This window comes from Trachypithecus francoisi, unplaced genomic scaffold (assembly GCF_009764315.1).
Source record: "Trachypithecus francoisi isolate TF-2019V2 unplaced genomic scaffold, Tfra_2.0 Lachesis_group15, whole genome shotgun sequence".
Taxonomy (NCBI): domain Eukaryota; kingdom Metazoa; phylum Chordata; class Mammalia; order Primates; family Cercopithecidae; genus Trachypithecus; species Trachypithecus francoisi.
In genome coordinates this window covers 60,711,537-60,736,858 of record NW_022681460.1, presented here as the reverse complement: position 1 = coordinate 60,736,858, position 25,322 = coordinate 60,711,537, and the positions used below count along the sequence as shown (strand labels likewise).

At 40.4% G+C, this 25,322-nt stretch overlaps 1 protein-coding gene across 10 annotated transcripts in view; it reads right to left on the bottom strand.

Annotated features, from left to right (window-relative positions):
* IPCEF1 (interaction protein for cytohesin exchange factors 1) overlaps positions 1-25,322 on the bottom strand; it is a 204,807-nt gene that overhangs the window by 74,147 nt on the left and 105,338 nt on the right. For 3 of the 10 annotated variants that reach the window (XM_033234991.1, XM_033234993.1, XM_033234992.1), the window contains 2 exons: positions 17,775-17,814; positions 16,931-17,100 (listed from right to left, as the gene is read on the bottom strand). In XM_033234991.1, coding sequence (XP_033090882.1) covers positions 16,931-17,100; positions 17,775-17,814 — 210 coding nt within the window. Of the gene's footprint in view, positions 1-16,930; positions 17,101-17,774; positions 17,815-25,046; positions 25,244-25,322 lie in introns of those variants that run through there. The other 7 variants (XM_033234994.1, XM_033234995.1, XM_033234996.1 and 4 more) reach the window with 4 other exon arrangements.

The following is a 25,322-nucleotide window of genomic DNA, read 5'->3' as shown; positions in this document are numbered from 1 at the left end:
GATTTCTTTACACTTCAATAACTCTGAAATCAGAAGGCACCTTAGAATCTATGTATATTTTCATTGCAACGTTTTCTCCCCTAAAACCTGTTATTAAATAAATTATAGGTCTTCAATAGAATCTTGAATTCAAGGAAAAAATTAGCTAAAAAAAATTCTTTCTAATATACTTTTGTGTTTTTAAGGGAATGTAGAATTGAAATTCTTGAAATTACCTTAAGCAAATTTAATGACGTTACCCAATGACGATCTGAATCAGGAGAAGCTGCAAAAGTCTCCATTTCTCCACGTAAATCTATTGTTTTCTCAGTTATTCCCCAAAACCCCCAGGGCATTGGAAACAGATGAGGTCTAAACTCTGAGCTGAGCTGCCCATTCTCATGCCACCTTAGAACAGTTGTCACTAGATTCTCACACTACACACACACTCATGATCACTAGAGAAATCTGAATTATATTCTTTAAAATAGAAAGTGCAAGTAAATGGAGATCGAAGAAAAGATAGTTTAAAATTCACTGTAAAAGTTCTAGTTCTACGGAGAAACAGTCATTCTTACACATTGCTAGTGGTAATGCAAAATGGAACTCAACAGAAGGAAACTGGATAATAATCAGCAAAAACGCACTTGCCCATTGACCCAGAAATTCCATTTCTGGGATCTGTCCTAACTATACCTTGGAGAATATATGGAATGGCATGTGCATTGCAGCATTGTTTGTATTTACAAAGGATTGCAAAGAATGCAAATACCTATCATCAGGGGACAGTTGAATACACTATGGCATCCACACACAGTGAATAACTATGAAAAGTGCCATATGACACATACAGCAATCTCTAGGACATAGTGAGAGAAAAAGTAAGGTTCAGTACTATATATGTAATATGCTAATTTTGTGTAAGAAAGGAGGATGGGATTTGACTCAATATACACACTTGCTGTATTTGTGAAAAAGAAACATGGAAAAATAAACCAAAAACAAACAGAAAAGGGGGAAGAAAGAGGATAGAGAACAGAGATGCAAAGGAGACTGACTTGGTTGTAACTTGTTACAGTGTTGACTTTGGAATCGGGTACATGATTGATTTTTTTAAATCAAAAACAAACATGAAAAAGAAAAACAATTCTCGAAATTAAAAACAAATAGAAACAAACCTAACTGAATGTAAACATGGTGACATAGCACTACACAAATAATCATTGCTCTGAGACACCTCAGAACTTTGACTATACATACTTCATGGCACACAGGCTAAATAAGTACTCTTCGTAATGACATGTTACTGTCATCTTTACATACTCTTGGTAGGTTTTTCCTTTCTTCCCCTCTAAAATTGTACCGAATCTAAAGCTTCCCTCCTTCTCTCCATACAATAGCATCCATGGCATTGCAGCTCATCTGCCCTTTCCTTTCAGAAAAGGAAAAATGAAGATTAGCACACCAACACAATCTACATTCTGCAACTATCACAGAGAGCTGCACGTATTAGCATCGGGCTGTGACAAGCACTGCACCAAAAGAAAGAAAAAATGTCTGTATTTTATTTTCTTGTAGATATCAGAAGCAGACACGGTAGGGAGTGTGTTTGGAATCCTTTTAAGAAATAATAATCTTGGCCGGGCGCAGTGGCTCAAGCCTGTAATCCCAGCACTTTGGGAGGCCGAGACGGGCGGATCACGAGGTCAGGAGATCGAGACCATCCTGGCTAACATGGTGAAACCCCGTCTCTATTAAAAAATACAAAAAACTAGCCGGGCGAGGTGGCGGGCGCCTGTAGTCCCAGCTACTCGGGAGGCTGAGGCAGGAGAATGGCGTGAACCCGGGAGGCGGAGCTTGCAGTGAGCTGAGATCCGGCCACTGCACTCCAGCCCGGGCCACAGAGCGAGACTCCGTCTCAAAAAAAAAAAAAAAAAAAGAAAGAAATAATAATCTTGAGTAACATCTAATAAGACCTAACATTTATTGAGTGCTAAGCATATGCCAGTGAGGCAGTACTATGATCACAGCCTTAAAAGGAAAAGTAATCCCATGCCAAGTGCCAGAAGCTAGAACACCAAGCTAGCCTGGCATTATACTATGGGAACCCCCATGTGGTACTATTAAAGTGACAGGACTCAGACCAGGACCCAGCAAACAGTCGAATAATTCTAAAGACAAGACTGAAGAAATTCTTCAGAGCTAAAATAGGTTCAGGAACTGAAATGGGAGGAGGAGAGAATCTGCAGTCAACGCATGGCACAGAAAAAAACAACCCTGGATTTGGAATTAATGTCTCAATGCAAGCCACATACTCTGACATCCCAGGCAGAGTACTTAACTTCTTTGAGCCACTGTCCTCACAGTGAATAAGCAGCTATAACCAGCTTCTCCAGACTAAATAGAAATTAACATAGATGTGTGTAATAATGTAAAATTTGTTAAAGCTATAAAAAATCCAAGAATTTATTATTACTAGTTCCTAGAAAAGCAGGAAAATGGGTGAAAGGAAAACAAAAGAGAAGGACTGACCCTGAAATTAATGTAAAATAAGGGGTTTTTTTTGTTTTGTTTTGTTTTGTTTTTGAGATGGAGTCTTACTCTTGTCACACAGGCTGGAGCGCAGTGGTGCGATCTCATCTCACTGTAACCTCCGCCTCCCAGGTTCAAGTGATTCTTCTGCCTTAGCCTCCCAAGTAGCTGGGGTTACAGACACGTGCTGCCATGCCCACCTAATTTTTGTATTTTTAACAGAGACAGGTTTTCGCCATATTGACCAGACTGGTCTCAAACTCCTGGCCTCAAGTGATCTGCCCACCTCTGCCTCCAAAAGTGCAAAATAAGTTTTTTGACTGAGTGCACTGTAAGCTGAGCCCTCCGACTAGCTGTTTCTGTGTCTCAGCTCTCCTCTCTTTTCTTTGCATCAGATTAATGGTTGAAAAAAACATTTTAGATTATTTGGAGAATAATAATGCTAGTAAACTTACTATATTCTTCATGTATTATTTGGGGTATGTTTTTACTAAGATATTGTTTCATTTGGGTTTAGCGAACATTGCCCTATGAATATAATTAGATTTAGATCCAGAGAGACGTTTTTCTTACAAACACCTAGAAATAGATATTCTACATAGACAACAGTTGGTAAATGTTTTTGGCTAGAAAAAAGGCCCAATTTCCTACAGAACCCAGAGAATCTTGGCATTGATTATAAAAACAGACAGAAAGAATTGATTACGCTAATGAGGATGGTTCTGGGGATACTGAGGCTCCAACAGGGGGAAGAGGGGAGAGTTCTGCAGTAAGGAGATCACTTACTCTCAGTCACCCTGACACATGCCCTGTCCTTACCACCCGGGGCACACTGGCAAGACTTCCTGCACCAGCACCTGCATCTCATTGTGGGAAAGCTTCTCTGGCTGCCCTATTCCACTCTTTCACCTGTACAGAAGTCCTCAGAGATCACTGCTCCCTGGGACGAGCTCTCAACCAGCAACGAATGGGACTTGGGGCAGAAGTGCCCCCAGCTAGGTCAGACGCCATGGCTCACACCTGTAATCCAAGCACTTTGAGAGGCCAAGGCAGAAGGATCTCTTGAGGCTAGGAGTTCAAGACCCGCCTGGGCAACATAGTGAGACATCTCTCTAAAAAACATACAAAAATTAGCAAAGCACAACTATGTGCACCTGTAGCCTCAACTATGCAGGAAGCTGAGGCAGGAATATTGCTTGAGCCCAGGAGTTGGAGGTTGCAGTGAGCTATGATCACACTACCACATTTGAGCCTGGATGACAGTGAGATCCCATCTCTAAAAAAAGAAAAATACATAACTAAACAAATCAATATCCCAGTTCCTTTTTCCCTTAGTGTGAAAACTCTGGGGTACATGTTTTTCACAGGCTTCCAGGGTTCCCCAGGATGAAACTTTGGTTATCCACAGTCACACCCTGCTTGCTAAGGAGAACTTTATTAACTAACTTTTCTACCCTCTCTCACTTCCCTATTCCCTTTCCGAGTATCTCCTGGGTCACTTCTCAAGTAAACTGCTAGCACCCAAATCCTCTTCTTAAGAGTCTGCTTCTGGGAAACCTAAACCAGGGTGCTATTCCCCTTGCAGAAAACATTCCCTCCCAAGAACAGCCCAACTGCTCAGCACAACAATCCCTCCTTACTATTCCCTCCTAAAAGTCAACCAAGGATATGGCTATCTCACTATCACATTACATCATATTTAGATTGGTGACCAAGAAGTGTCTGGCATCCTGTTCTATGCTTTGTAAGTCACCTCTCCTAGCTAGCCACTCACAATCTTTCATTCTCTCCTTATGGAGAAAGAGGGAAAGGGCTCTGAAGTAAGGAGACCTCTTGGAGCAAAATCATATTTTAAGTGAAATTAAGCTACTAGTGAACTTTCAGGTAGTCTGACATACAAAGATAGGAATTACCTTCTGAAATGTAATTTTCAAAAACGATTAAGATGCAAACCTCAAAATTTAATAGAGTGTTGTATAATTGTTCTCTGCCATGTAAAAACCTTAGCTTCGGCTCAGTCTCATCTCTGCCCTATTCTTTTGGAAGCTTGAAAATCCCAAATGTGCTACTGTTTTCACATATATGGGCTGGTCTCTGCAACAGCATAGCCAAAAAAATGAAAGAAAACAATACATATGAAGGAAAGGTTTTAAATGAATCGTAAGAAATTTGAGAAAATCTCACCATTACAGACTACATTTTATCTCTTGCTATCTAATTCATCTACCATCCATGGTTATTGCATGAGTTGGGAGAAGAACAGATAAAGGAGCACCATTTAAGAAAATTTAAAATCAGATGCATTCTCTTTGAATATTAGAGATTTAGAAGTAATAGGCCGGGCATGGTGGCTCATTCCTTAATCCCAGCACTTTGGGAGGGCAAGGTGGGCAGATCACCTGAGGTCAGGAGTTTGAGACCAGCCTGGCCAACATGGCGAAAACCTGTCTCTACTAAAAATACAAAAAATTAGCCAACCATGGTGGCGGGTGCCTATAATCCCAGCTACTCGGGAGGCTAAGGCAGGAGAATCACTTGAACCCGGGAGGCGGAGGTCGCAGTCAGCTGAGATCGTGCCATTGCACTCCAGCCTGGGCGACAAGAGCAAAACTCTGTCTCAAAAAAAAAAAAAAAAAAAAAAAGACAAGGTTAATTCTTTCAAAATCCCAGTCAACACACCACATAATCTTGCCTTCATGCAATGTGAAGTTATCAAATACTTCAGGAACTTTCAAATCTCTTCAAGCTGTTTTCATGAGTTTCATGTGCACTATTAAAATACATCACCACCACCACCACGAAGAAAATCCAGTTCAAAAATGGCAAAAGATATTTCTCCCAATAAGATAAGGAAATGGCCAATAAGCACATGTGAAAGTTGCTCAAGGACAATAGTCATTAGGAAAAGGCAAATCAAAGCCACTGTGTGATGGTACCTCACACCCATTAGGATGGTTACTGTAAATAATTAATTAATTAAGTAACAAGCGCTGGTGAGGATGTAGAGAAACTGAAACCCTTGTGTACTACGGTTGGGAATGTAAAATAGTGTAGCTGCTATGCAAAATAGCATGGTAGTTCCTCAAAAAAAAAAAAAAAAAGATAGAACTACCATATGATCCAGCAATTCCACCTCTAGGTATAAAACCGAGAGAACTGAAAGCAGGGTCTCAAAGAGATATTCGTATGGCCATGTTCACAGCAGCATTATTCACAATAGCCCAAAGGTAGAAGCAATCCAAGTGTCTGTCAACAAATATGAATGAATGAACAAAATGTGGTACACACATCAATGGGATAGGATTCAGCTTAAAAAGGAAGACAATTCTGAGACCTGCTTCAACATGGATGAACCCTGAAGACATTATGCTAAGTAAAATAGGTCAGTCATAAAAGGATAAATACTGTATGATTCTACTTATAGGAGGGAACTACAGTAGTCAAATTCATAGAGACAGAGAGTAGAAGGGTGGTTGCCAGGGACTGGGAGGAGAAGGAACGGAGAGTTATTATTTAATAGGTACAGAGTCTCAGTTTTGCAAGATGCAAAGAGTTCTGGAGGTGGATGATGCTGACGGTTGCACAGTAATTGGAACTTATTTAATGCCACTCAACTATACCCTTAAAAATGGCTAAGATGGTAAACTTCATTTAAAAAGTTAATTTTAAAGCTACTACTCTGAAATCGTTGTCAGTAAAAAATGAAAATGCATTTGCCACAGTGAGTTTTACAAGATTCAAGGTGTGAAAATATCAGTGGCTGAGGGGCTGCTAATGAGCACCATCTCTTCCACAGGTAACAGACATCTATTCATGCTTCTGTTGAACAGACACAGAAGCGCGGCCCAGAGATGGTAGGCGGTTTGCCCAGGCTGTCAAGGAGCCTCAGCATCAGGGTAGAATCAAGGGAGAATTAAAATTGGGTGCATTCGCTTTCAAGGGAATGTAGAGATATTACACTGTGAGCCCGGGGATATCTTCCCCTGCAGCGTGCCTTTTCCTTGCATCTTTTTTAAAGACATTGTTTCAAACATGCTTCGCTAAATTCTGACTCCTTACAGAAATATTCCAATATTTTTTAAACTTTCCACTGCATAGTTCCCTTTTGAAATCTTCTTGAAATATGCTCCATGGAAGATTAAACACAGCAGCACAGTGACAGATGAGTCTAGTTTGTCTGTAGAAGAGGCAGCTGGAACCTGACCCTTAAAAGAGCTTGCCCGAGACAGATGGTAAATCTTCAAATAAAGACTTCTCAGGAAAATCCTCAAACCTAATGAAAAGTTCAGCTTATCCCATGGGCCACTTCGCATTCTGTTGCTTGGGAAATGTGCCCACACTCTCACCATTAACTCATGTGTTACCTGAACTCTTCCTCCAGGGTGGAAAACTCTGTATTGACAAGTACATAATGTATTCTAGTCCTTTCCCCTGTCTTATAGCTTAAAATCATCCTTTACATGGGGTCGGTAGGTATATTTTTAGACTTTCCTACACAGGACAGGTCATAGTCACTGAGAGAAACCATTCCTGGTGTCTGAAAATTCCTAGCACAATTCTTCTGCATCCTAAAATCTCAATATTTTGGCAAACACATTGCTTTTCTTTGTATACATTCCTTTGATTTTTTAAATATTGCTTTTAGATGCATTCGATCTTCTCAAAGTAGCTTTGAATAATATAGAGACGGTGTTCTTGGTCAACATTTACTTGCAAGAAAATAGATGCGTAGAGATTTGCATCACTGACTTAGAGCTACAAGACCTCATAATAAAGTACAGGACTAGAATCCAGGTGCCGTATGTCCTTTATACCATGCTGCCGAAATCCACCTTACTGCTGGCTTGCTTCAAGAATGATCAAATTATATACACACACATATACATATACGTATATTTATACACATGTATATCTAGATATATGTTAATATTTATATACATACATATATGTGCCAATACACATTTATGCACTATAAACATCAATTCAATATATATTAATTTATATTTAAGTTAGTGTGTGTGCACTTATGTACTCTATTTCCTGTTAACTATTTTAAACGATTTTAGGATAAAAGGCATTTTTGATTTTACATTCTACACATTGGCAAATCAACTATCATATATTCATATATAATTATTACAGCCATCAGAAATGATATTGTGGGTATACATGTATCAACATGGAAATATGTTTCTAGGTATTACTTAGTGAGCAAATCAAATGACAACAGCATCATGCATAATATTATTTTATTTTTGTAAAACATAGAAACGAATGCTTGGAAACACATACATCAAAATGTCTAAACTCATGCCATGGTGGTAGGAAGCTGTATGATTTTTTTTTTTTTTTTTTAGATGGAGTTTCACTCTTGTTGCCCAAGCTGGAGTGCAATGGTGCTATCTCGGCTCACTGCAACCTCCACCTCCCAGATACAAGCAATTCTCCTGCCTCACTCTCCTGAGTAGCTGGAATTACAGGCATGCACCACCATACCGGGCTAATTTTGTTTTTGTTTTTGTTTTTGTTTTTTTAATACAGACGGGGTTTCTCCATGTTGGTCAGGCTGGTCTCAAACTCCTGACCTCAGGTGATCTGCCTGCCTTGGCCTCCCAAAGTGCTGGGATCACAGATGTGAGCCACCACGTCCGGCCGACCCTGTATGATCTTAAATCATTTATTCATCTCTGTTTGCTTCCATGTCCGTCTTCTTTTTTTATTTCACTTACTTCTATTTTCAAATTTTTCCTATGAGCACATACTACTGTATAACCTTCTTTACAATTTTTATTTTAATTTTTAGCTGTTTTTTAAGAGATGTGGTCTCACCATGTTGACCAAACTGGTCTGAAACTCCTGGCCTCAAGTGATCCTCCCATCTCAGCTTCCCAAAGTGCTGGAATTACAGGCATGAGCCACCATGCCTGACCCTATTGTATAATCTTTTAAAGCATTTTTCAGTCACTTTAAATTTCCAAAAAGCAAGAAGTTGGACTCTATATTGTTGCTTTTTAAAAAAAAAAAGAAGAAGAAGAAGTTATGGAAACACCAACAAAAGTACTATGCACTGTCCACCAGAGAAAAGAGGGAGGCTGTGTCCCCTGAGTGGGCACCTCACTGCTGTGAGCTAAGAAGACTGTCCTCTAAAATACCCCAACCACAGCATTCACTCTGGCAATGCCCAAGCATATCACCGCCTTCTGAGAACAAGACAAAAGAAACCAACATTTCCTGGCTCTCGGTGTTTCACAATTAATATTGAAAAGTTTGGAAAGAATTTAAAGGAAAATAATATTGGCAACATGAGCAATTGTTCCCATATGACATGGAGTTAGCAACAAGAAGTTATTGAGAACTGCCTATCCCAACTACAGATAGTGTGGGCATAAAGCTATGACAGGGGAACTATTATTTTAGAAATACATTCAAGGATCTGCAAACGAAAATAATTGTTAGAACACAATGATACATTATAGACAATAAATAAACCAAATACCCATTTAAAAATTGATTTTCACACATGTGAAATTACAATGTCAGAAGTAACAGATTTCAAGAAACTCCTCAATCATTCTAACATTTAGGTTTCCAAATGTTAACTAAGCAAGCATTTTTACCCCTTTGATCCATGAGTCATTGTCTTATGGTAAACCGGTCACCTACAGCTGCAGAAATGTCACGTTTTGCCCTGTCTAGACATGTCAACATTCCACCTTCTCATCCTCCTTTCTAATACAAATTCTAGGAACATATGTTGGTCAAAAGTTCATCAATTTCACATGGTTAGTTTGAATTGTCTTCACTGAAGAAATTTTTTTTTTTTTTTTTCTTTTTGAGACGCGGTCTTGCTCTGTCGCCCAGGCTGGAGTGCAGTGGTGTGATCTCGGCTCACTGCAACGTCCACCTTCCATGTTCAAGCAATTCTCTTGCCTCAGTCTCCCAAGTAGGTGGGACTACAGGCATAGCCACCATGCCTGGCTAATTTTTATATTTTTAGTAGAGAAGGGGTTTCACATGTTGACCAGGCTGATCTTGAACTCCTGACCTTCAGTAATCCGCCCACCTCAGCCACCCAAAGTGCTGGCACTACAGGCGTGAGCCACCGCGCCCAACCTTGAAGAAACATTTCAAAACATTAGAGTTTTGTTTGGGATATGCTCAGAGGCTGATTCTTGGCTAAGACAATAAATATAGAGTTCAGCCGGGCGCGGTGCCTCACGCCTGTAATCCCAGCATACAATAAAATTCATGCTTTGTAGTAGAAAAGTCTGGCCAGGCGCGGTGGCTCAAGCCTGTAATCCCAGCACTTTGGGAGGCCGAGGCAGGCAGATCATGAGGTCAGGATATCGAGACCATCCTGGCTAACACGGTGAAACCCCGTCTTTACTAAAAAATGCTAAAAATGAGCCGGGCGTGGGGGCGGGCGCCTGTAGTCCCAGCTACTCGGGAGGCTGAGGCAGGAGAATGGCGGGAACCCGGGAGGCGGAACTTGCAGTGAGCCGAGATCGCGCCACTGCACTCCAGACTGGGCGACTGAGCAAGACTCTGTCTCAAAAAATAAATAAATAAATAAATAAATATAGAGTTCAAATAAATTAAAAGCCCATAATTCTCATTTTGGTAGAAGTCTGGGAACACGTCAGTGTTCAACAATAATGCTCAATTTAATTAGTTGATTCCTACAACTAATTGATAATTAAGTAATGTAATAATTAAGCAATTCCTTCAAAAAATACTGGTACATGCTCTGTACCTGCCAACTTCTAGGATATAGAGACACAGCTTAAATCAGACAAGTAAAGAATACGTCCTCCGCTGCTTATGTTGGAGCTGGGGGAGAAAGAATATAATAAGCTATGACTAATGTATTCATAAATTCCTATAAAATTTTTTTGAATCTATTGTAAACTCACTCAGACATTTTCCAAAATGTATGCTAATCTACAGCTACCGATGAAAGGTTCAGAAGACTTAATGTCACTTTCCCAGGGAAAGTTAATCCCATCTTTATTTTTCTTGAGCTGAAAAAAAAAAAGCGTACTCTATATTTACTGAAACTTTCAGAATAGTTGTCCCATGAAAAGCGAACAGTTTGACTTTCAAGTAACATTTTCTACAAGGGTAAATTCTGCCCAATGTAAAAAGTGATTAGATCTTCACTATAGAGGTTCTCATAAAACTGATTTCAAGAAATATGCCTTCCAAAGATAAGATCCTCTGAAATTCACATGAAGTGCACATGCAGCTAGAGATGGAACACGTCTCGTGCAGACAGTTACTTCAATCCCCAAACATGCAAAACTTTCACCATTCAGAAAGTAAAGAAGAAATACAATCACAATTGCACAGACACGTTGGATTCGCGAAAAACTTTAAAGTCTCTGTAATATATACTAAACCAGATATTAACCTACAAACCTCTTCAGTTTGTCTAAAGTTTTTATGAAATAGATAGTTGGGGCTGGGTGCAGTGACTCATGCCTGTAATCCCAGCACTTTGGGAGGCTGAGGCACGCAGATTATGAGGTCAAGAGATCAAGATCATCCTGGCCAACATGGTGAAACCTTGTCTCTACTAAAAATACAAAACTTAGCTGGGCATGATGGCGCACGCCTGTAATCCAGCTACTCGGGAGGCTGAGGAAGGAGAATCACTTGAACCCGGGAGGCGGAGATTGCAGTGAGCCAAGATCATACCACTGCACTTCAGCCTAGCAACAAAGTAAGACTCCGTCTCAAAAAAAAAAAAAAGAGAGAGAGAGAAACAGATAGTTGGATGATTCACTTTTTCTAGTTGAGGCCCAGGGGCCTCAAGGCTTCCTTGAACTGGTGATGCAATGGCACAAATGGTGTCAATAAATGAAAACTGAAAAACACAAGTATCTAGTAATTTCATACAAAGAAACAACATACAAAACTAAAATAAACCAAAAAAAGTAAGCGATGGTGAATCTAAATGAAATTCCACCCTTCTTAGTCACAAACTCTTTGTCCCTCAATTTTCATATTGTTTTCCCAGTCTCCCCAGGCTCTAAAACTTGGAATCATGCTTATCTTAGCTTCAAATTTTTTGTGTCTTATATCCAATCATTCTTCAAACCTTGCCCCTTTTTATTTGCATAGTGTGTCCTAAATTCTCACGATGGCCACACTCTAGTCCCGGAGCTCATGTCTGAACGCCTGCATTTTCTCACCGTCTCCTAACTGGCCTTCTGGCAGCTCCCTCACTCTCCAAAATATCCAGTTTATTGCTGCTAGGTTCATATTTTTCGCATGCCAATTTCACGTGCTCACCTTCCGGCTCAAGAATAGGCAGTAGCTCCCTACTGCCTGCTGGATCAAACCTACATTCCTACACTATCACTACGTGTCTCAGTCCTCCATTCACTGGCCCTAAGTCACCTCTAAATGGAGAAGCCGTGCAGCCTGGAGAAAAGAGCCTGGCTTTGTTGTTGGGAAACCTTTGTTTCAAATCCCAGCTCTGCTATTTACTCCTTATGAGACTTCGAGCAAGTTACTTAAATTCCCTGAGCTTCAGTAAACTCCCTTGAAAAATGGGAATAATAAAATCTATCTTGCTCGGCTATTATGAGAATTCAATATAATCACTAACACAGTGGGCTGGCACAGCTCATTTATATTTTCATTCCTTTGTTCACATTAGTCCCCAGAATGCACGTCTCCCACCTCTACTCCTCAAAGATCCTAATAATGTGTTAGCAAAATGGGAACAGCTGCGCAGGACCTAATCCGAACCTTGGGCCTTTCTAGCAAATTCAGATTGCTCCTTTTCCCGTATCTGTTTTTAAAAACAGACGTGGAAATCCTCTCCTGGAAAATTATTTTCTGTCAAAATCAGTCCTCACACATGACTCCATTTCTCGAAATTCCCATGGGCAATGTAAATGCTAGAGATTCTTAATTCTTATTTATATATGAAATCAAGAACTATTAATTGAGAGCCTATTAACTGTCAGACACGGAGTAAGTTGCTGAAGATATACCCATGATCTTGTCCTACAGAAATGATCACTTATGGAAAACAGCAAGTCTGACAAGCAAGTACCCAAAAATGAGGACAAGTATGATAGTATGAAAAGTATAGGCCAGGCGAGGTGGCTCACACCTGTAATCCCAGCACTTTGGGAGGCCAAGGCAGGTGGATCACTTGAGGTCAGGAGTTCAAGACCAGCCTGGCCAACATAGTGAAACCTTGTCTCTACTAAAAATACAAAAATTAGCCGGACATGGTGGCCCATGCCTGTAATCCCAGCTACTCAAGGAGGCTGAGGCATGAGAATCGCTTGAAACTGGGAGGCAGAGGTTGCAGTGAGCCGAGATAACACCATTGTACTCCAGCCTGGGCAACAAAGCCAGACTCTGTCTCAAAAAAAAAAAAGAAAGAAAAGAAAAGTATAGGTCACTCAGGGAGCAGAGAGGAAGTCAAATTTAGGTCAGGGGAGAAGGTACGTGCCTCTAGAAGAAGGCTATTTAAGCTAAAATGTGACCTATAAGGAGGGATAAGCTTGATGGAATTGGATAGGAGAAAGACTTCAGGGCATGGAGACAGAGTTTTCTGAGCAGGGAAATAGCATATGCGAAGGCTTAGAGAAAGCCAGACCATGTGCTAACAGAAATTGAAAGAAGTGCCATCTTTAAATGGGTTGGGCTGACAAGTGTGAGGAAGTAAGAAAGGTTACCAGTTAAGGTGATTCCCACAAACCAGAAAGTGAGTTTGTACTTTCTCGTAAGGGCATGGGAAAACAAAACTGTGGATTTTTAAATCCACGATTTTACCAGCCTGGATTTCTACGGCTGTTAAACTTGCATATGGTTTTGTAGGACTTGGCGAGTAATCTTGTGTGCTGCACCACACTCTAAGCACATAGCATGTGGTGTGAAAAATGGCAGATGAGCCTCTGGACTTGACTGTTCTCAATGAATTCTGGGTAGTACAGTTTGAAGCAGCAATGTGTGGTGAAAGAAAAAGGTAGACCATGCATCGGGTCACTGGGTAACAACAGCACAAAACAGAAGAGAGGCGATGCTGGTCTTCCCAGGCAGTGTCAGGGAATGATAGAGGAGACAAGCAAAGAGAGTCAATGACAATGAGATCACATGTAGTTTCAAAGGAGAATTACCCTAAATTTCATTTCTACAGCTGTTCTCTCAGAACCCCGTTGAAGGCAGAAAACAGGGTGGTCTTAATTGTGTCATGGATCCTGGCCCCAGAGGGAGTCAGGTTGGTATGCTGTAAGTCATGGGCCTAGGAGTCCAAGGGACCTGAATGTGAATCTGTTTTTTACCCTTTACTCCCGTGTGACTTAGGATAATTGACACAATCTCTCTGCATTTCAGTCTATCCCACTTTCAAAACGTGGAGACAATTACTACCTCTCAGGGTGATTCTGAGGAGTAAATGAGAGCATATATGCAAAATACCTTGAATCATCTATCCCTTGGCCTAGGGTAGACACCAAGTAACAGGTGGCTCTTCCTAAGATGCTATGTACTCTGCTACCTCTCAGCATTAGGTTATACGAGAACGTATAGGGACAGGGCTGGTCGTAACCCAAGGTTAAGGAACATGGAAGGTAGAATGAGAATTCTGCTCTTAGGTGCTTAGGCTTAGGTGCTTTGAGAGTGACTTTGTTGAATCTGAATTCTTTTAAGCGGCAGAAAGTAAATAAAGCTTCTTGGCTTGACAGGACATGCTTGGGTCTTATTTCACAGTTGATGTCCACACAGACAAGAGGAATATGACTGCTAATTAAGTATTCATTGAGTAGCCTTTTCTCCCCCACAATAAACATATAATTAAGATTCAGGGTGTGTGTGTGTGTGTGTGTGTGTGTGTGTGTGGTGGAGGAAGAGAGAAGAAGAATTCTTCTACATGCCATTAGTTTTATAACCATTAGTTTGCATACCATTAGTTTAATCCTATAGTTCCCTAGCCAGATAATGGCAAGCTTATTCTCCATTCAATGCTGCTAACCTAACTGTATTCAAGTACATGCTTTGCAACCTGAATATTTTTTTCTGTATTGCCATGAAAGCAAGCCAGGGCAGGAATGCGTGAGTATATCTAAGGCTCTATCCCTTTCCTCTTTCTAGCCTAGTCTGTCAACACTGCTGCTCCTTGTGGAAGCATGAAGTTCCTAATGCCTAAAATAGGCTCCTCTAAGAGAATCATAAGCTGAATGAGCTGATGAGGCCAAGCCAACCCAATCTGGAAGCCTGTGTGGTTCAGAAGAACTTCCTTTAAATTCTGTGAAGACAGGGACAGCAGACAGAACATATTTGCTGAATAATTTGATTCCCTGAGAAGATGAACGTCTTGCTTCTATCCAAGCTCTATTACTTCCCACAGACATGCCAAGCTCTATCAGCATCCAATCTTTCTAACAACCTCTGGAAATGCCCTGACCACTATTAAAAGGTAAATCAGCAGGTTCTCTCATGTTATAAAAGATGAAGAGGACAATCGCTTGCCACAACTACCCCAAAACAGGGGTCTGAAATAATATGAAACAAGAAAGAGACATTTATATTAACCCTAGTTCCTCTTAAGAAGGAAGCTGGCCGGGTGCGGTGGCTCAAGCCTGTAATCCCAGCACTTTGGGAGGCCGAGACGAGCGGATCACGAGGTCAGGAGATCGAGACCATCTTGGCTAACACGGTGAAACCCCGTCTCTACTAAAAAAATACAAAACACTAGCCGGGCGAGGTGGCGGGCGCCCGTAGTCCCAGCTACTCGGGAGGCTGAGGCAGGAGAATGGCGTGAACCCGGGAGGCAGAGCTTGCAGTGAGCTAAGATCCGGCCACTGCACTCCAGCCTGGGCGACAGAGCGAGACTCCGTCTCAAAAAAAAAAAAAAAAAAAAAGAAGGAAGCTGTATTTGTTTAGGAAAATTCTCTTACAATAGAAGGCAAGACCGCAGACCCAGGTTGCCTTAATTTGGGAAAAACCATTCATGCTAGACAAGATGAAGAATGTGTTCAGGAGAGGAGAAGAAAAGAGAGAAAAAGGATGCCAGTGGAAAACTGCACACTCTGCCAGTGACTTTTTGTGAATCCCTTAAAACTTTGATAAAGTTGTTATAACTCACCAAATGCTTGAAAAAAAAATGTATTTTTAGGGAACCCAAAGAGGAGCTTTGTGCCACATTTTTCATGAGGTGAAGCTGGGGCAATAAGTTTGGAGGCAGAGGAGCAGAGAGGAGTGTGCTTATTCCCAGCACTGGAATTGGATTTGGGTCCGGTTTAACCAAATCTTTAATGAACAGGTGCCCAGGGGTATGTGAGTAACAAAAATTAATTAGTGGCTAGTGAAGGTAAATGCATCAACTAAAAATTTGGCCCACAAACCATATGCAGTACTTATTTTGCATGTATAAAGTTACATGATGTACAGCTCTGTTGCTTGAATGACAGGCATGCCCACGTCATTTCACAAGAAGAATGTCACATAAAAAGAACTTTCCTGGCTTATAAGCAACTCCTAAGTACTTTTCCCTTAATTGATTAAAGGCCATCCAATGCTGATCTTCACAGTGCCACAGAGACTCTCACTGTCCTGAGGGCAGCAATCAAACCTCATTGGGGCTTGTGGAGAGCATTCCTCCTTGGAAACGCCTCCTCATTTGACGTTCAACAACATCATCACTTTCAACAGGATTCAGGTCATGAAAGATCAGCACGCTTTCTAACAATCACTTTATTTCCAGCCATTTTCAACAGAAAACTAGCCTGGGAAGCAGATCACAACAGTATACTGACTTTTTAAGGAATAAACTAGGCAATGATCTTTTCAAATGTTGTCTAAGCACGACTAGTTTAATGCCATTACAGAGCACACCAGGGGACAAGAGGTGACCGTCGCCAACGCAAAGCTGGCATAGGGGTTAGTGATTCCAAACCAACCCATCTGATAAAGCAGGTCAGGGGGAAAGAAGAGGAAGAAGAAAGTAAAGGAGGAGAAATTGAAAAAGCTTCTCTGAACTGAATCAATTGATACCCTTGTAGGTCGTGAAGCTGAGTCTCCTTTTACTAGAGAGACCTTAACTATGTAAAGGTGCTATGTTATGTGATGCCCACATAAATCCTGAAACTATTACAATCGCTCATGGAATAGTAACATTATAACAGAACTTAAAAGTCTCCTTTAGCAAGGATGTAAACGTCAACACTCCCTTCCTCCCCAACCAGGGTAGTCAAACAGGATGGGTTTCTTCTCCATAAAACACAATAGCATAACCTACATATCTACTGGACCAGAAATGGCTTCTATAACTTATTTGTTTATTTACTCAGCTCCAATTCCCAGAAATCAAAATTAACTTTCCCACAGGGATCACCTGATCCCTTTAACGTGCCCCTCATTAAAATGGCTGGGAACAGGAGGAAGAAAGCAGACTCACCATTTGATTGCTATACCAGTACAGTGACGACCCCTTCAGTATCACCCAGAACTTTTTCCATTTGTTGCTTAGGAAACTTCCCTTTTCCTTTTTCTTATACAGCCACCCTTGGCAGTCAGCATGGCCCAGATCTTTACACGATATCCTCCTCCGACTCATCGTGAGAAAACCTGCAACGATTACATGAAGAGGTAAAGTATTACCCTGATTTGGTAGGTAAAGTATTATCCTGATTTATGTGACAGAGTGAAAGGCAACTTTTAATTGTTAACCCCCCCAGGGAGTTGGATTTTTCACCAAGATTTATGCAAAGCCTATGCAAAACCAATGCAAAAAAAAAAAAAAAAAAAGCCATGTGTCTGTTTTATTTTTAAACATTCGTTTGATGCTTAGAAGGTATAAGATACAGCCAAAGAAACAGCGCAGCGGGGCTGATATGCAAGTATTAGTCTAAGAATAGTATTCACCAAGAATAAGTTGAAAATAATTAAAATCGTAAGGCTGACAGGCATATCAGTGCAGTAACATCGCTCCTCTCAACAATAACAGCCGTAGTTATGCAATAGATGTTAAAGGGTTAATGGCCACCTCAAAACACAGCTACTTCCCGACTCACTGCCAGTTTTTCTAAGCTCTTTCGACATACCACGAGGGATTAATCCAAATGAACAGCATGTCGTCATTTCTTAAAATCAATTCAACAATAACCAAAAATTAATCTGCCGTCCACCTCCTCGTATTAGCATTAAGAGACAAAAATCTGATCCCAAGGAAGGCATCCCGGAGGAAAGCCACACTCAACGCACACAAAAAGGAGATAAAGAAACAAAGGAGATCTAATTACCTTGAGTTTTCCTCCTCGGCTTCTGACGCAAGGGAACCTGCTGAAAATGCAGGAAGGAAAGAAAAGAGGAAATTTCTGATTGTGTTGTAACATTTGTAAAGAGAGAAGGAGGGAGGAGGTGGCAGTGTTTATGAGCAGGATGGAATCTAAAAAAAAAAAAAAACCTCTCCAGGCAGAGCTAACGGGGAGCTACTAGCTGAGGCACAAAATGTGCTAATTAGAATCAATATACATTGAGCTGAACCTGAAAAAAAAAATGTCACAGAGCTTTTATCACTAATGTTTCCTGTTCCCACCCACTAGCTGCTCTCTCACTACTACTTTAGTTATGATAGCACAGTGTTCACGGAAGTTTTAAAAATCAAAAAATATTTCCCCTTTTGTGTTTTTGTGAGAGAAGGAAAAATAGATCTGCTTCTTTTGCAATTTCTAAATAACAATGATTATTCAGATCAACCTGGAGGATAATTGCTACAATCTCAAAATATTAGAGTCACTTGACTATTCCGTTCATAGTCCTGCTCCCACATAGGGTTACACCTAAACCACATGAATTAAATATCCCAGAAAATGAAATTCCACAACCTCTTTTAGTGAGAGTTCAGTAGCAATCAACCCTCCTTATCAGGAAATTCTTATTTACAGAATTGTATTGAAATATCTCTGAATATTTCTCACGTTTTATGGAAGATAAATTAGCTACCACCTACTATTCTGTACTAGCTCTTCAAATCTTCAAATAAGACATAAGACAATATATATGAAATATACAATTTTTACACAATACATTTTAAACAAACATAGAATCAGACTACCAGCAAAAATAAAAAATATTTTTAAGTATTTTCAAATACGTGTGTGTCTGTGTGTGTAGAGAGAAAAAAAATTTTGCTTAAAGAAGTTTTGTTTTTTCTTTACAAATATCTAAGCTGAATTGATTTAAATTTGAAAGATAACCTTTTCTGTTAACAGTTAGAGAACTCAGGGGGAAAAAAGCGTAAAAATGAAAAGCAGTTCTAAATTTGGTATGCAATCTTAGTACAGCATTTTATAATGTTTTCTAGAGATGCCTGGCTTATATTCTACATATCTAACTATTGATCTCATAGCTATTGTATATGGTTCTACTGTATGTTTGAAGAAGGGATATGACAGTGAAAAGAGGAGAGGGTCTTTAAATCCAGAGGCCTGGAACCAATTCCTGGCTATTATTATCATTATTTTTTTTTTTTTGAGACGGAGTCTTGCCTTGTCGCCCAGGCTGGAGTGCAGTGGCCTGATCTCAGCTCACTGCCAAGCTCCGCCTCCCTGGTTCAGGCCATTCTCCTGCCTCAGCCTCCCGAGTAGCTGGGACTACAGGAGCCTGCCAGCTCACCCGGCTACTTTTTTTTGTATTTTTTTAGTAGAGACGGGGTTTCACCGTGTTAGCCAGGATGGTCTTGATCTCCTGACCTCGTGATCCGCCCGTCTCGGCCTCCCAAAGTGCTGGGATTACAGGCTTGAGCCACGGCACCTGGCCTAATTCCTGGCTATTATAATTAGTAGCTGTGTTGCCCAAGAAAATAGCACCCTCTGAATCTGCTTCTTCATTTATAAAATGAAGATACTGATAATAATTCTAATCCTATAGGTCTTATAAAGATTTGACAAGATTTATTTGTGAAAATCCTCTGAGAACTGAACAACATTCCTTTATGTGAGTATATGTAATATAATATTATATCGTTGACATAAACAAATACTTTATATCTAATAAACAGAAAAAAATCATGATTTGTATAAGTATGATTTATGTTTCCTTCAGCAATTATAATGAAGCTAAAGTGTCTAAATTATATTTCCTGGGAAATACAGATCCCACAAAATACTGCACTGACATTTCATCTGACAAATGTTAGAGTAAAATTTATCCCCCCCCAAAATTAATCACCCATAAAGATGGCAATAATTGCCTTAAATTTTAAGCAAAGATAGACATGTTATAATCATGGCATGTTACTAAAATCCAGGCAAGTTATCATGAAAAAGACCTAGTCTCAGCCTCACCTCACAAATATCTCCCACACTGACCTGTTTGTGTTCTAAAGTTCCTGTCATTCCCTCAAATCATCTCCTGGGACCTTTTTTTGATATGCCAATTCTCTGAGATCAGTAAAACCCAACTAGTACCTACTGGCAAAATATTTTTGCCCAAATATGTATATCATTTGAGTGGCTAAATGTTAGCTGAGAGCCAGGACTAAGGACAAAGAAGAGAATACGTGAATATAGATGCTGGATAAGATTTGGGAAATCTGGGGTCCAGGAGTTCCTAGGGGGCACTTAAGACAAACCAAGAACGAGGCTAATAGGGAGAAAAGGGCATTGTTAACAGTCATTCCTAGAGTGCTCAGGCCCCCAATGAGCAAGATGAAATTACATTACTTCAAACAAGAAGAGCAGCCTTCAGATGAACAAATGAGAGAAAAGTCCCTGGAGGGTAGCAATGGGATCAGCCAAGGCAGAGAGGAAGTGATGCTCCTTCCATCACTCCCAGCTGGGTACCAGTGAGTATTCTCTACCCATTCGTTGTGAGCACCCAGTGGGACTGGAGCCTTCCGGCTCCACCTTCAAACCTTAGGGCTACTTCCAGGGAAAGCCCCAAAATGTGAGCTTTGTCTCAATTCTGCCCAAGACCAACCCTTGTTCTACACCATGTTCTTGTGCCTAGGATGGGATGAGAACAATACCTCAAGCAGAGCGGGCACCCAACTCAAAGAAAGTCTTTTTTTTTTTTTTTTAGAGAGGGTAGCTTAGTTATTGGGTCATTGAGTCACCCCTGTTCTGACAGTAATTCTCTTAAAGCAAATTATTAACTGTTAAAACTGTTTTCCCTGACCAGAAACAGACTGCATTATAGAAATAACAAATTCAGGGAGTTTCGGTTTCACTTAATATACATGAATTTGAAACCTAAATTGGTTTACATGAGACAATGAAAACAATCTTTGAGAACTTTATTGCATCTAAGATAGATTTTACTCCTCACAACAGGAAGTGGAACCCGCGAACTAGTCAGTTTCAAAAAGATCTTCATGTGGTTTTTAACTAGGTAAGTTAAAAAAAAAAAAAAAGCAAGCAACCAGTTGAGCATTTTATGAGATGGTTTTTCAATAGGGGAAATTATAACTTGTTATCATCATAAATATTCAGAGCCTAGTAAGATATTTTCTCATTCTATTTTCTTCCAGTTTGAATGCCATAGGTAAAACTAAAACATTATTCTTAAAATCTAATTTTGCTCTAACTTGGTTCTAAAATTGAGGGGAAAATTTTCTTTGAAAGTATGTATTTCTTTTTTATTGAAGAAGTGTATTTTTCTTTAACTTTTTTTTTTTTTGAGACGGAGTCTCGCTCTGTCGCCCAGGCTGGAGTGCAGTGGCCGGATCTCAGCTCACTGCAAGCTCCGCCTCCCGGGTTCCCGCCATTCTCCTGCCTCAGCCTCCCGAGTAGCTGGGACTACAGGCGCCGCCACCACATCCAGCTAGTTTTTTGTATTTTTTAGTAGAAACGGGGTTTCACCGTGTTAGCCAGGATGGTCTCGATCTCCTGACCTCGTGATCCGCCCGTCTCGGCCTCCCAAAGTGCTGGGATTACAGGCTTGAGCCACCGCACCCGACCTTTTCTTTAACTTTTTAAAAGATGGTTCAAAAACTTCATTTGGCCACGAATCACTCAAAAACACATAGAACAGTAGAAAATACACAAAGGAAACCCCTTTGATGTTGAATGATGAGACTAATGCCCAGGTTACAGGCAACTACTATATTGACTTATAATCCATATAGTAGTTGTTAAACCTTGCAAGCAAAATTTACCCCAAGATGTATTAAAATTCACAGTAGGATGCTCTGTCATTACATCAGACTTCACAGTGATCCTAGTCTTTAGCAAAAACTATACAGTGATATGCTGGTAAAATGGGCTCTCTGGTTGCAGGAGCCCTAACTTGTGGATTTTGTCAATTTCCATGGTACAAACCCTCACATCATTGACAATTTCAAGCTACCAGTATTTTAACAACCAAGCCACAAAAATTCCTGACTATTTTAGAGCCGTACCAAATCGGCACAGCACTGATAGAGCTGTTAGGGATGTTTCTCCAGAAACCCCTGACATCACAAGTGTTTTTTATCCTTCCCGGAAAACTAGACTCAACTTTTTAAAGGAGAATCTAAAGCATCCAATTAATAAACATTTACCTGTGAAAACATGAAAAGTTTGCTTAATTTTTCAGAAGACTAACCACCTTAAATAATACTTAATACATTAATTGAAATAATCTCTCATAGTAGTGAATAATGGAGACAGACAACAGACATTCTAATAATAATAATAATAGAAGCAGAACTAAAAACAGTGACAGAGGTCGGGTGTGAGGTGATGACTCACACCTATAATGCCAGTGATTTGGGAGGCTGGGGCAGGAGGATCTCTTGAGCCCAGGAGTTCAAAACTGGCCTGGACAACATAGCAAGACCCCATCTCTTATTTTTAAAAACCACAACGACAGCTAAGAAATATGAATAAAGCTTGCTGGGCGTGGTGGCTCACACCTGTAATCCCAGCACTTTGGGAGGCCGAAGTGGATGGATCACGAGGTCAGGAGATCCAGACCATCCTGGCTAACATGGTGAAACCCTGTCCCTATTAAAAATACAAAAAATTAGCTGGGCGTGGTGGCGGGCACCTGTAGTCCCAGCTACTTGGAAGGCTGAGGCAGGAGAAGGGCATGAACCCGGGAGGCAGAGCTTGCAGTGAGCCGAGATTGCGCCACTGCAATCCAGCCTGGGTGACAATATGAGACTCAGTCTCAAAAAAAAAAAAAAAAAAGAAAGAAAGAAAGAAATATAAAAAGAAACGTGAATAAAGTTTAATAATCATATCATGCTGACGGGTGCCAGGCACTGCTCTGAGTCTTTTCAAGATACTGGCATTGAACTCTCATAGCCACAAGAGCTATTTCAAGAATAAAACTCTGCAGAGTAGACTGGTAGGGGATTTGTTTGCATTGTTGCTGTTTTGTTAAGAAGTAGGGCAGGGGCCGGGCGCGGGGCTCACGCCTGTAATCCCAGCACTTTGGGAGGCCGAGGCGAGTGGATCACGAGGTCAGGAGATCGAGACCATTCTGGCTAACACGGAGAAACCCCGTCTCTACTAAAAATACAAAAAATTAGCCGGGCGTGGTGGCGGGTGCCCGTATTCCCAGCTACTCAGGAAGCTGAGGCAGGAATAAGCAGAGGCAGGAGAGAAGGTGGTCGTGGAGCAGAGGGAGGAATACAAGAGAAAGGTAGGTCCAAACCTTCCAATACGGTCAGTGTGAAAAAATAAAGGACAAGCCCCTCTTGGCCAGGCACGGTGGCTCTCACCTGTAATTCCAGAACCTTGGGAGGCCGGGGCGGGCAGAGCATGAGGTCAAGTGTTCAAGACAAGCCTGGCCAACATGGTGAAAACCTATCTCTACCAAAAATACAAAAATCAGTCGGGTGTGGCGGTGGGCACCTGTAATCCCAGCTACTCAGGAGACTGAGGCAGGAGAATTGCTTGAACCTGGGAGACAGAGGTTGCAGTGAGCTGAGATCATGCCACCACACTCTAGCCTGGGTGACAGAGCAAGACTCGTCTCAAAAAAATAAGAAAAGAAAACAAAAAACAAAGGACAGATTCACTAGAGATTTGGCAAAAACAGTTTAACTATTGTGTGGGGCTACAAGACCAGTCCGAGTGGGTTGAGAGAAGAGTGGGAATGGAAGAAATAAAGACAGCGTTGCAGACTACTCTTTCAAGAATCTTCACTGAAAAGAGGCGTCATGATAGTAACAGGAAGGCACACTGCCAAAGGACAGAGATTGCCACAGACCTCCCTCAAAACCAAGCTTCTGTGCTTAAACCCTTCTATTGCAGTAAGATACAGATACACACTTAGAAAGCTCGTCAACAATACAGTATCGAAGGCTTCAATTATATTCATATTCTAACTCATTGATCATCCATTTCTTTCTGCTTTTTTTCTTTTGAGATGATTTTTAAGGGAATTAAGTATACTGTTATCTCTCTGTGTACCTCTTCCCTTTTTCATTTCTCTCTCATTCTCCTCACATTACACTAACTGAATGTGATGTTGATCATTTCCTTGCTTTTTTTTTTTTCTCGCTCTGTTTCCCAGGCTGGTCTCGAAATCATAGGCTCAAGAGATTTATCCTCCTCAGCCTCCCAAAGTGCTGGGAGTACAGACTCGAGCCACCACACCCGGCCTCCCTTGCATTTTTACTATCTATATATAATATTTTAACAAAACTATAAGTAATAACATTAACACAGACATTTAATTTTCACTATTATGTTTCTGTAATGTTTTCACATTGATACATGTATCTCTAGTTCATTTTCAATGCTGCATAGTGCTGCAGTGAAGAAAAATGCCACAATTTATCTCTACCTATTGATGCACATTTAAATTATCTACAGTGTTATGCTATCACAAAAATGTCACAATTAACAATTTTGTATAACTTCCATTGTGCATATATGCAGGTGTCTTTCTGGGCTACGTATGTGTCTGGAAGTGGAATTGCATGATAATAGGATATGTGCGTCTTTAACTTTTTAGATATTCCCACGTTTCTTCAAAAGTGTCCTACTTACAGACCCTCCTGCAATATATAAAATTTAGCTCTCTACAACCAGGAATATGTTTTAGTCTCCTATCTCAGAATTTCATAAATCTTTCCTGTGTCTCCTTCTACTGTTTCTTTGTTTTTTTTCTCTTTCATTCATGTCTGCTCTTATTATCCTTATTTATTTAAATTTTTTAAAAATTTACTCTGTTATTCTTTTCCCAGCTCCTAGAGGTGATGTTTATCTTATTTATATTCTTTGCTTTTATTATAATAAAACAGTCAGAGTTATACATTTACTGTGAATTTTGCTTTACTTGTATCTCCTTGTTTTTCCATCCTAAATCATTTCTTTAGAATGAGACATTGGAGTGTGTATTTATAGGTTTCTTAGCATATGGAAAATTTTCACCATTTTTTTAAACTTCTAAATTCATTGCATTTTGTTCAGAACATATGATCTTTATGATACCAATTTCTTGAAATTATTAGCATTTATTTGTGACTTATTACATAATCAAATTTTGTAAACATTCTGTATTAGTCCATTCTCACACTGCTATAAACATACTACCCACTGGGTAATTTATAAACAAAAGAGGTTTAATTGACTCACAGTTCTGCATGGCTGAGGGAGCCTCAGAAAAGTTACAATCAGGGTGGAAGGCAAAGGGGAAGAGAGACACGTCTTACATGGTGACAGGAGAGAGAGAGAGAGAAGCAGGAAGCACCAGATACTAATCAAACAATTAGATCTCATGAGAACTCACTCAATATCACGAGAACAGCATGGGGGAAGCTGCTCCCATAATCCAGTCACCTCCCACCAAGTCCCTCCCTCAACATGCAGAGATTACAATCTGGATTACAATTCCAGATGAGGTGGGGACAC